Here is a 12,420-nt window from a genome sequence, read left to right as displayed (position 1 = left end):
TAATGTTAAAGTGGAGGGAACAAGTCTCATCAAAAGATTAACAATAAGATTCTTAAAAGAAGTTCCCACTATAATATATATGTGGGCCTAAAGCATTACTCTTTTTCCTCTTCTTGATTTATGATGCAACGTCACCATGATAAAGATTTTTGGTCACAAACTCTAACGGGTCATTTTTAAAAAAAAAAATTATATTTCATTAGTATTATTGTAGAACTTCTAATTTTTAAATGAATATTCATTAATCTCATTCAAATGTCAATTGGGTTGATCATAAAGAATGCAAAATTAGGTTGCTTTTAGGTGCAATTGTTTTGCGATGATGAAGAAAAAAAACTAATATTCTACAAAGTGTGTTTGGCACCAAAGATATTACACCACTAATTATGCCTAAACACATTTTAAGAATTTTAAGAGATTCCAAACAAAACCTAACTCGATGGCCGTCCTATGATTCTATGGTCCCAAACAAGATAATGACCCTTTCTATCTTAATTAACTTTAAACAACTTTTTAACATTCATATAATATTATGATGATATCAACTTAACCCCACACTAATACCAACTCCAATATCAAATATTTAAAACTATATATCTGTACAAGTTAATTAGATTAGATGTCAAATCATAACTAGAAACAAACCAAGCATGTACATGCAATCATGTAACCATAATTCAAAATGATGTTTTTCCTTTTCATCAATGTGGGATTAGAATTTGGTTTGTCCCAACACTTTCACCCTTTAGCTCAAAACCCACTTCATGAAATTGACAGTCAATACATACATATAGTACATTAATTCACTTCCAAATCTAATAACTAAATCTTTCTATTTAGATAGAAAAAATGATACTTAACAATCTCAATAAGATCAATTAGTCACTTCAATTCTATCAAAATATCCAAAGTGAAGAAAAATAAAAGAAAATTCATGAAGAAGAAAAAGAAATTAACACCATTAATTAATTAATAATACCTACTTATTTTTTTCTTTTTCCAAATTTGCTTCGCACGTGCGAGCATTGGTGGAAGTCTCAATCAGCAAGGCTTCCATGCACTCGCCCACACCACCGGCTGTTCCTTCCACGAAAGGAATATTCCGGCGGAATCCGGCGACGGCGCCATCGTCCACCCCTCCCTGTACCTCCTCAGCAGAGAGCGCACGTCGTCGCACACCTCCTCGCTCAGCGCGATCGGCGTGAATCCGCCGCCATGCAAGCGCCGCGACCACCGCGCCGCCGTCTCCCGCCGCTCCACCGAATACTGCGGCGGACACGCCACCAGATCGACGATCGCCCTCCCCGCCGCCCTCTCCAGCATCAGCCGCTCGTTGCTCGTGCGCGGGAAGCTCTCCTCCAGCGCCTCGAAGTAAACCCTAAACCACCGCAAGCACTCTCTGAATCCGTCGATGAATTCGACATTCGATAGTCCTAAATCGAGATCCGCCTCCTCCTCCACCACCGTCAAAACCCTAGGCCGGAGGCGGCGGAACAATTCGATCAGATTATCCCTCCGATCGCCGATCGCCGCCACGGATCGCATCGTCCCGACGCAATTAACCGCGAGCGCCTCGTCGTCTTTGAGATCCAGATCGGCGAGGCTGAGATCCGCCAGATCTCCGCCGTGGTGCACGGCGGCGAACGCGAACGGAACCCCCATCAGCCGCGCGAATTTCTCCATCCTGCTCCCGATCTCCCTCATCACCCTCCGCGCCGCCGCCGACGACGATCCCCGCGCCAGCACCGCCGTGATGCGGAGGTGCGGCGTGACGTCGTCCGCGCGCGTGGCGATCGCCTCCAGCAGCGTCGGCCACTGCGTGCAGAACGTGTTGCTCACGTCGACGATGTGCAGGCGCCTCTCCCCCTCGAACGCCTCCATGATCGCGCCGTTCGACGCCACGTGGCCGAACGTCGTCCACGGGCTCACCTCCTGGAACTTCAGCACCGTCCGCCGCGTCGATTCGAAGGAGCAATTCCCATCCGCCGCCGCCACAAGCGTCGAATAAGTCCGATCGCCGGAATCAGTAATCCGGCTGAAAATCGCCTGCAAAAAATACGAAGCAAGCTTCTGATCAATATCTCCATAAGGAGATCCGAGCTCGTTCAGCATCCACATCAGCTGCTGCACGCGGCCGCTGTTTTTATCCTCGATGGCTCTAGAAGCTTCCAGAAGAATGTCGTGTGACCAATTGGCGCTGTTTCCGGATAAAACCGCAGCGAATTCGACAGCGACGTCGGGAGGAGGAGGAGGATGAGGAGGAGGTACAGAGTGGTAGTGCTTGGAGGAAGAAGAAGAGAAATCCTCGTCATCCATGAAAAGGTTGAAGCATTCTTCGTCGAAATTAGGGTTTTGCTTAGAGGATTTGGAGCTGGTGGTGGTGCTGGACTGATCAGATTGAAGGCTGACTAGTCTGAACAAGGTATCCATCTAATCAACATCAAATAACAAAGCAAATCTCCTTGCTTTAACTCATGGAATAATTTTTTTAAGGGGAGGGAATTTTTCAAGTTGGATAAGCCTTCTTTTTTCTTTAGTTTAATGTTTTAGATGAGGAAAAGTGTGTTTTTCTTTATGGGGAAGAAGGGTGTGGGAGTGGGATGGTGGGGGTGGGTAGGGTAGTATAAGTATATATTTCTTGGTAAAGAAAGGTCTTTTTGGAGGAAGAAGGGATTGGCTCAAAATTGTATGTTAAAACATAGGATAGAAAAATTTGTGTGAAAAAAGCAGCAAGAAAGTGAGGAGTGTGTGTTTGTCAAGAAAATTATGGCCCCTCCACCTTTTGCTCTAAATGTGTGTGTGTGTGTTTTTTTGGTTGTTTGTGGGAATAGTGGGTGTTGTTTTGTGAATAAGGAAACTAGGTGGATTGTGAATATTGTATAATGTGAGTGGAGGAAAAGCTGCGGGTGGGGGGCGTGCATTTTTTTCATCATTATATAATTCACCACCAACTTTATCATTTAATTTTATGCTATAAATAAACTTGTATATACTCCATCCATTCTTGTAATGGAATAATATGAGAGGTTTTAATAAAAACGATTAATTTGTTGTTAAGTGAAAAAATAGTGTCACCTTGTCTATAGTATTGATAGAGGATGTGATAGAAAAAAGTACATAAATTGATATATTAAAAGAAATAGAATGTAGAATGGAGGAAGTAGTATATATAGAGATTTTAAAGATGAATTTTTCTTGATCATAAGTAATTCATGTTGCAATTTCATTTTCTTTTCTTTTTGTGACCAGGGTTTTATTCTACGAATTGGTGAGTAATTTCATCACTAATTTGTCACTTCCAATTTATAAAGGGGTATAAGGTACATATATAAAGGAACAAGATTAGTACAAGTATTTTTTAAAAATTTATAGGTATTTTCAGTAACATATGTTGATAATAGATTATTCATGTATATGGCGCATATATTAATAATGATTTCACATGAAGTGTGTGCATAGTAGTTTAAATTAATAAAGTGGTGTGCAAATTATATTAGTATGTCTAAAAGACAGGTAGATAAATTAAAGTGATTATATTCGAGTCAGTAAAGAAAAGTGAAGCTTATTTATAAAGGGAACCAAAAGTAAAGATGAATCTGGCCTTTTCTTTTTTGCTTTTGGGTTCCAAATTCAATCTTCTTTTAATTGATGCTCTTTCTTTGATCCTTGAGACTGTCAGACTTTATCACAAAATTAATAAATAAATAAATAGCCCGAGCTATGTATTTTAAATTATTGCTATTTTGTTTGAAAATCTCGTGTATAGCTTAACATATGAAAAATAAAATTTTAAATCTCAAATCAAAATATAAATAACTCAACAATCAAATATAAATCTGCATAGCTTTATAACTTTATTCTTGTTATATTGGTAGTACTTTTATCAAGGCATTTACAGGTTGTGTTTCTTACTTTATATCTTTCACTACCCATAGATTTTGTTTAGATACTCGCAGCCTTATTCATACTTCGAGACATTTCCCCAAGTATTTATGAAATTCATGATATTTTATTTTAATTAATATGATTTTGTCACTCCAATTAAATATGTGACACACTCGAGGGTCATATATAAGTATATAACTTTGCCAAATGCACAGTATTCCTTTGATGAATCCGACATGGCACATCACGATTCACGACTGATTGTCTGCTTTCTCATAGAAGAGCTTTGTTGATAGAACTGTTATAAAATCAAAAGTATTTGATAATCATACTACTATAAACTAAATAAATAATTTAATAAAAGTGGTAAAAGTTGATGTCTGATCATAACTAATCCATCAAATACAGCAAGAGATCAATATTATACTCCACTAGTATTGAAGAACTAAGCTGGATGATAAATCCTAAGTGTACACGTGGAGCCAATCAAAAGATGAGGTCGAATTCTTCTTCTTCTTAGAAAGTAATCAAAGCATCAAAATAATTAAAACACTAAAAATAAATTGAGAGAGAGATATTTTCCAGTTGGCTTGAATGATTACGAAGAAGAACATGGGTAGAACTCAGGTGACTCGCCAAAATGACAGAATTTATTTGAAGGTTAGATCAATTTTTAAGCTCAAAATAGTGTATAAACTTATTAATTATAATAAGCACAAAATAAAAAAATGCTGTAAATATATGTAGTGGATTAGGAATCAAAATGGATATGATATGGTCTGAATTATACCAAATTCATGACCAAACCCATAAATACTGCTCCATTACAAACTGTTGTGGAGTATGAAGATGATAACATTTGGTAAATAACTACACTATATTTGAAGTTGATAAATTAGAGCAGTTCATAGTATAAGTTTAAAATTAATTTGTTATAGACCTATGAAACAGTAGGTACTATGCCAAACTATTCCTATATAGGCCCATAAAACTAATGATTTTTTAAGAATAAATTAAAAATTTACGAGAAATATCAAATTTTGCTCAAAGTTAATGGCATTTTGACTTGGAGTACTATTAATTTAGAGTTTTAGACTACAATAAGCTGAGTGAGCGAGTGAGAAAGGAGAATGAATTCTTAAAATTCATGTCAATTATTAGTTCTGATCGTACTACAAAAGCTCAAACCAACTTATCTTATAGTGGTATCAATTTGATACTAGATTAAAGAAAACAAAGTCTTCAATTAGATAAATCAAGTGCGATACTTATGCACTAATCACATTTATTGTTCTAAAAAAATAAAAAAAATTATACACAGACCATAAATACATGACCACAATATAATACACTTTCCATGTACTACTATATATGCATCCATATACTTTAATTTAATGCATAAATAAACTTTTTTTTTTCAAATAAATTAGTTTTTGATTATACAAAATTTGGTCACATAGATTTGTTGTAATATAAAATACAACAAATCTATATGACCAAATTTTGAGCAACTGAATTATTAATATTGACCAAATTATTAATATTGAGCAAGTGAATTAAGTATTAGTCGAAAAGAATTTAAAAATGTTTGTAATGATTGAAAATTAAAACTTGTTGTTGGACTGATGTTGTCTTTTCTTGAGAATTGAGAAGATACGTGTAGTTAAAGTTGCAGACAAAACGTGCACAAAGCGACATTATTTCCCTAAAATCTAAGAAAATAAATACATTTGCAACCATCCAAATTTAATCATTCCATTCAGTTTTGTTATATAGGGGGCCGTCTTGTGATTTCACCTATTTCCCTATATATGTCATCTAAAATATATTCATTCCATTTATATATTCCTAAATTAGAAGTCCCGTTTCTTATATCTAATATTTAGTTGATTTTTTTACAGATATACTCTCTACGTTCCACTCTAAGTGGAGTATTTCTATTCCAACACGAGATTTTATGTAATGTTATTGTGTGAGTTAAGTGGAGAAGGGAGAGAATAAAGTAAAAGAGATGAAAAAGATAGAGAGAGTGATGTTTCTATTTTTTTAGAAACGTGTCATTTAGAGTGAGACATCCCAAAAAAGAAAATAGCTCATTTAGAGTGGGATGGATGGAATACCATTTATAGTTTTCTCTAGTGGAAATTATTAGCAATATTCATGTGAAGGGTGTAGAAATTTTAAGTTTATTACTGGTAACTAGTAAGGATAACATATAGTAATAATAACAATAACAGTAATAATAAATATACTACTTATAAACTAGTAAATAAAATTTATTTCCACTCTTTAAATTTTGAAGATTTACAATGAATGCATTGCTTTTCTAAATGAATTTGAGATCTTAAAATTATCTATAGTTAATGCTATACTAAGCTTCAATTAAAGTATTAATCCTGACGTTGTAATGCTACCTGCCCAACTTTCAGTTTCAATAAGATTTAATTTTAAATTAGTACTTTTTGTCCTCCATATTTTCTATATTTTGAATTAGTCGGTCTAATTAATAATATTAGAATATTATTATTATTATTATTACTACCGTGGAGGTCATTGGATTCTTGTATATGAATACTTTATCCCGTGCTCAACAAGTACTAACTAATTATGTCATTTTCAAAGTACATATATTGTTAACAACTTAACATATCAAATTTAGTCATTGATAAATCGGCACAAACATGGAGTCCAAAATTATCGAAAAATATTCAAAGTCGGCATCAATATATATGATGATTGATGACTTTTTTTAATAAATATGGAGAAGTCTATGTTTATAGGAAAAAATATCAAATGATGCAACGCGGTTTAGGAATCAAATATAATAAATGTACAAAAAGTGGAAGGGAATTTCCTACTACAAAATTGACCACTTTATTGATTATGTTATTCACATCGTTGTCATCTAATTCACCACCACCATTGACTGTTGACTCCATTTCCTTCGCCATGGGCCATGGCTTCAATACAATCTTATTCCGACTTGATACACATTTTATGAAAAATAACAGAATTTAGTGAAAAAAAGAATTTTATACTATATGTATTAATTTATAATACCAAACTCTTTGATTTGAAAAAATAAAGTTTAATGTACAACATATGGATCGGTATCGAATACATGGTGAAGATGATGTTTTGTCGGGAAACGCCATTAGATTAGACATAGCTCACCACCATCAAGTTCTAAACCTTGAATTTATGTCAAAATATTCTCCTCGGACCCGGAAAAGCATGGACTAAAATTTCTCAAAGTATGGGCACGAGCACGGACGACACGAACTTGAACTTAGGGATATACTCATTTTGTTGCCCCAAAATTCAAAACTCAACTATCAAATCGTACATACATTGTGGTGCCTACCATAGCCAAGATTTTTTAACGTCTCTTGTAAAATAAATACAAATCTCACCAAGAAGAAAAATCCTTAAGTTCGCCGCGTGACCCTCCCACCTTTCTCTTCTTCCCAACGGACCCCGATGGCAAATCACCATCTAGAGGAGCAGCAGAAGATGCAGGCTGAGTGATCCTTGCTTTCAAGTACTTTCCGACTCCACTGCCAACGGCAGGGGTATCTGAACTAGTAACTGGATTACTGTACCATGAGCCGATCTTTTCCTGGAAAGTGTTTGGTAAGGTGTTAATAAGATAAACGCAGAAATGGATGTAAACTTGGAAGGCAGATAAACTAGTAGAACTATTATGGCCATGTCAGGAGTCTAAAACTTACATTATCTTCATCCTTGACGTTATTGTCTTCTTCGACTGTCTTCCCTTCCTCCTCATCATCAGATTCAGCGTATGGGTTGACAAATACATCAGCACTTATAATCTTGATCTCTTCCTGAGAGTGTGACATAATAACACAAATATGAAATTAGAGGTTGGCCAAGATATCAGGGGAACAAAGAATTGGCGACTACATTAAGAGGAAAAAACGTGAAAGATGGAATAATTTGGAGATAAAAAGTTACCAAACAAAAAATTCCACATTGTTATGACACTAAAAGAAAATCTATGAGGACTTAGAACCAGTATCATAAATAGAACTGGATGAGAACCGGGTGGAGGGTAAGTATAATTCCAAGAAGTTCCATGACAAGATTATTTTGATGTAAGTTCGCAGTAAACTAACTACCAAAGACGAGAAATAGAGGAAAGGTGGTAATGTACAAACCAGGGGTCGATCATCATCATCAACAGGTACTTTCTCCATTGCTGAAAGCGTTGTCAAACCTCCAACAACCATTCCAAAAACGGTGTGCTTAAAGTTCAAATGCTTTGCAGACTTGTACAAGATGAAAAATTGTGAACCATTTGTATGAGGACCGGAATTTGCCATGCTAACAACACCTCGTCCAGAATGAACCAACTTGGAGTTGAGTTCGTCTTTGAAGGGCTTTCCCCAAATTGACTCACCTCCTCTCCCAGTTCCAGTAGGATCACCACCTTGAATCATGAAATTTCTATTTACAAGGATAACAATAGTCAATGTCAACATCTTCATTAAAAACCATCAAAATTTCTTATATTGAGCTTGGAGCAAATAAGGTTCAAGTACCTTATACTTCTGTGAAAAGCTATTCCATTATAATAACCACGCTCACAAAGCGTGATGAAGTTTTCACATGTCCTTGGAGTGATGTCACAGTGCAGCTCAATGTTCAAATCACCGTGTGTTGTTTGCAGCCGTGCATAACCCTTCTTCTTTGGATTTTTCTCAACTTTAACATATTCGTATTCATTTTTAGTCACAGGATCATAAGATGTAGAAGTGAAAGATCGTGAAGCAGCGCCAGATGTGAAACGACTTTTAACCTGAGAATTATCGAATAAACAAATCAAATGAAAAGCTAACAAAATAGAAACGGGCCAGGGAGAAAAGAATATAACAAAAATATATCTCATGAAAGCAACCTAATTTAACATGCCAGAGTTTCGTAAGTCAGCAGAATTATAGTAGGATGCCTTTAGTTGACAAAATTAAGGTGATTTTCACCAACAAAATACTCAAGAAAGAATAAACCATAAATTACAACCATTTCAATTCTCATATCAACTTTAAGCTAGGGTGCTTAAACCCTAACAATTAACATAGTAGTTTGGATCACTAATATGGTTTCCTACTCTCATACTTATCAAGTTTCAGTACAAGTGACATAGATTTGGCTCTCTTCAGATGGACTATACCCGTAACTGTCCAAGGCTTCAAAAATGATCATGTTTTCCTACAGAATACAGATAACATAGAGAAATGCTAACAAAGAAATTTTAGACAGGAATCCCTTAGTATGTACAATGTACTATGTTCCCAATAAGCCATATATTTGTGGCCAATTTATCCAACAATTATATGAGCCAATACCTAGATATCACTAAGCAAGCAACAATTGCTAGTAATTAAGAACTAAGTAAGACTTTTCAGATACCTTCTATATGAAAGTAGGATCAATATTAAAATTACAAAATAAAAAACTTACCAGCTTTGCATTCACCGGAGTCCTCTCCCCTGCCATGTGCATCGCTATGCGAGCAGCAGTTTTATTACTAGCATCAGACCTTGCAGCATCAGCGCTTCTCCCATGGACTGCTGCAGATGCAGCATCTACAATACTGAAGCCCTGCTTGGGCTTGTCCCCATTCTTTGATACATTGTCATCCTTGATACGTGATCTAGCTTCCAAAATGGCTTCAAGAGCAGCAGCTCTTTCATCCCTTGCCTTGCTTCCTCCTCCACCATGTAGTGCTATCTCCTTTGCCTTTTCAGTTCCAAGTTCCTTAAGCATTTGCTTTATATCCCCAATAACATTTATGTTGTAAGACGGGTCAGATTCCATTTTCTTTGACTCTGTCAATCAACAAGTATGATTATTTTCAATTATTATAAGTTATGTGATAGGTAGAATACTAAAATTGAAGCAAATTTTGAAGGTATGCAGTTCACCTTCATCATCAATTTTTAAGTTCTTCTTGACATGATCGAAATCCACAAGAGCCTTGGTATCCAGTGCATTAGGATTCTAGACCAAAGAAAATGAACACAAATAAATAACTCACTTCCACAATTCAACTATGCATGAACCACAATCATAAATAGAAGGATGAAATGGATCCTTACTTGAATAGTTATAATATCTTCTCTGGAGAATGGTTCATCAGTGAGAAGCTCCTTCCAGTTCTTAGTTTTGATGTTTAACTCCTTAATGGCCTGAGCAAGCAACAGTTACAAGTAATGAAATGACTATACAGTTAAGAGGATAGTCACAAAAAGGACTGGAAAGTACCTCGTAACAGAACACATTTCCAGTGGTTTTAACAGCAACTATGTGCGTGAACTCCGTAAAGACTTTATTTAGGACAGGGCAATGATACTCTCCTACACAAGGGAAAATTTGTCAAAATCCACTAAAGCAAATGAAGCAATTAATGCATAGATTATCAATCAGGCATAGTAATGCATTAGCACTTGAAGAATAAATTACACTCCCTTCCTCCACAAAAACTATAGAACATTGGATGAGCACACAATTAAAGAAAATAGTTGGTTGATTTACTTTTGAGTAGATAAAAGCGTATTACTAAGAGTCCTGCTATATAGAAAATGTGGGTGTTTAGCAGGTTGAAATATAAAGTAGAGTGAGGTGACAGGTGTGCGGTCATGTTTAAAAAAGGAAAGTGCTAGTAGTTGTGCTATAGTTTTTGGGGATTGAGGGAGTATCTATTAAGTTGCAGCGACTCTGGAACAGTTCTTATGAATCTGAGACTGGAATTCTTGATGAAAATATGTTATAGCTGCATCATCAACGAAGGTTCTTCGTGTGATTGAAACAACATCCAGAAAACAATAATAGGTCCATGTGCAACTACAAACTTTTAATTTTCCAAAAAGAAACATACAGTAACTAATTTTAGCTGCTTTTATGCATATTTCTCCCTGATGATTATCGGATATAACTTCTCCTATTTGAAACCCCTAATCTTATCTACTCTAAAAGTCATATTTCCTACATTATCAGTGTCAAGCATCAGACAGCTCCTATCCCATATGTATGATATGCGGAATCAGAAATACTAAGAGCCTTGGCTGAGATGAACAGATGACATAAGCTATTCTCTTATTTAAATTAACAATAAAAGTACTATGAGTTTCAAAAATAGAACACCAAGTACCTTCTTGATTCTTGTGAAAATTGAGTGGGATCAAATCCTCCTTCTTCAAGGGCGCTCCAGTTACTGGATGTCTCCCGTACTTGTTGATATATGGCATTATGTGCCTACGTTCAAAAACCAAAAAATCAGCACAAACATACCATCAATTTCAACAGCAATTTCACTATCAAAAAACAGTTGAAATCACTAACATGATGTCAAATACGTTGCCATCTGAAGTGCAAACGGGGACTTCAAACTGCGTAAACGTGAGTCTGCATCAGAAGTTCATAAATCAGTTCACTAATTATACAGAGCGAGAAAAACGGACAAGGCAAAAGTTAAAATAGCTACGCGCAGCAATAGAAAGGAAGCCGTTTAAACGGGGCTAATTCTTTGGACTTGGCGCCGCCCCACTCTGTGGCCCACTCCGTTTTCGTGATGAACATCCGATCCTTACTGTGCTGTTTTTTCCCCATTTTTGGAGTTGAATCGGTCTCAAAATCTGGTCGATCAAGGATTAGGTTAGGATTTCAGAGAATACAGCTGGAGACTAATAGAGCTCTAATTCGAATGCTTTGAGAAGAATATCCTCACCGAATGACTGCTAAAAGCTGGGGCGGCGGCCGGAGATACGGCGGAGCGGCGGCGAGATCTAGCTGGTGGTCCAATTTTGGTAGCCCTAAATTGTTCAGCACTTGTTTTCCTCGTCGGAGGGAGAGCGAAGCAGTTCTTCTACAAGATTGAAACGATAACTAAATTTAGTTGAATTTATAGTTTATTTCATAATTTTCAAATTATGTGAACTGAATTTATACTACTACTATCATAAATAATCGATTAATTGTAAAAGAATCAGTTTTATGAAACAATTGCAAAATTTAGTAAATGTTATTACTCCTTCAATCCCATTAAAAATGAAATATTTTCCTTTTTTTAATTATCTCATTAAAATGAAATATTTCCTAAAATAAAAATAACTTTATCTCTATTTTTTATCTCTCTTACTTTACTCCCTCTTCATCAACTCACAAAATAATACTCCATCCGTCCCACAAAATATGTCACACTTGTGGGACGACACGAGATTTTAGGAGGTTTTATTTTGTGGGTTAAATTAGAGAGAAAATATTAATTTTATATTCATGTGAAGGAAATTTTTTTCTAAAAATGGAAATGTGACATCTTTTGTGAAACAAATTAAAAGGAAAAGTGTGACATCTTTTGTGAAGACGGAGGAAAGATTACATAAAATCTCGTGCCGATTTCCAAATGTTTCAATTTAAATGGGACGGAGGGAGCAGTCTTAAACATTTTTATTGAAGTTTTGTTTAATGCTGGGGCAAAATTACATTTTCATAGAAATTTTGCTAAACATGTAGGGG

General features: G+C 35.8%; 2 protein-coding genes across 2 annotated transcripts; both read right to left on the bottom strand.

Moving 5' to 3' along the window:
• Positions 1–744: 744 nt before the first annotated feature.
• On the bottom strand, positions 745–2,815 carry LOC125203106 (protein SHORT-ROOT-like). Its single transcript, XM_048101395.2, has one exon. It carries the CDS (start codon positions 2,428–2,430, stop codon positions 1,042–1,044), a length of 1,389 nt encoding a protein of 462 aa, XP_047957352.1. The 5' UTR covers positions 2,431–2,815; the 3' UTR covers positions 745–1,041.
• A 4,185-nt stretch (positions 2,816–7,000) lies between these two features.
• PUB49 (plant U-box 49) lies at positions 7,001–11,826 on the bottom strand. Its single transcript, XM_048107929.2, has 12 exons — positions 11,633–11,826; positions 11,390–11,540; positions 11,248–11,310; positions 11,057–11,160; positions 10,171–10,262; positions 10,005–10,094; positions 9,831–9,906; positions 9,367–9,734; positions 8,448–8,704; positions 8,064–8,352; positions 7,617–7,730; positions 7,001–7,504 (listed from the first exon to the last, which is right to left on the bottom strand). Exons 2-12 carry the CDS (start codon positions 11,512–11,514, stop codon positions 7,295–7,297), a joined length of 1,788 nt encoding a protein of 595 aa, XP_047963886.1. The 5' UTR covers positions 11,515–11,540; positions 11,633–11,826; the 3' UTR covers positions 7,001–7,294.
• Positions 11,827–12,420: the final 594 nt, after the last annotated feature.

The sequence above is a fragment of the Salvia hispanica genome, chromosome 6 (genome assembly GCF_029641045.1).
Source record: "Salvia hispanica isolate PSC_SH4W2 chromosome 6, Shi_PSC_v1, whole genome shotgun sequence".
Taxonomy (NCBI): Eukaryota; Viridiplantae; Streptophyta; class Magnoliopsida; order Lamiales; family Lamiaceae; genus Salvia; species Salvia hispanica.
The sequence above is the reverse complement of the archived record's forward strand: the minus strand, read 5'-3'. Positions and strand labels throughout refer to the sequence as shown.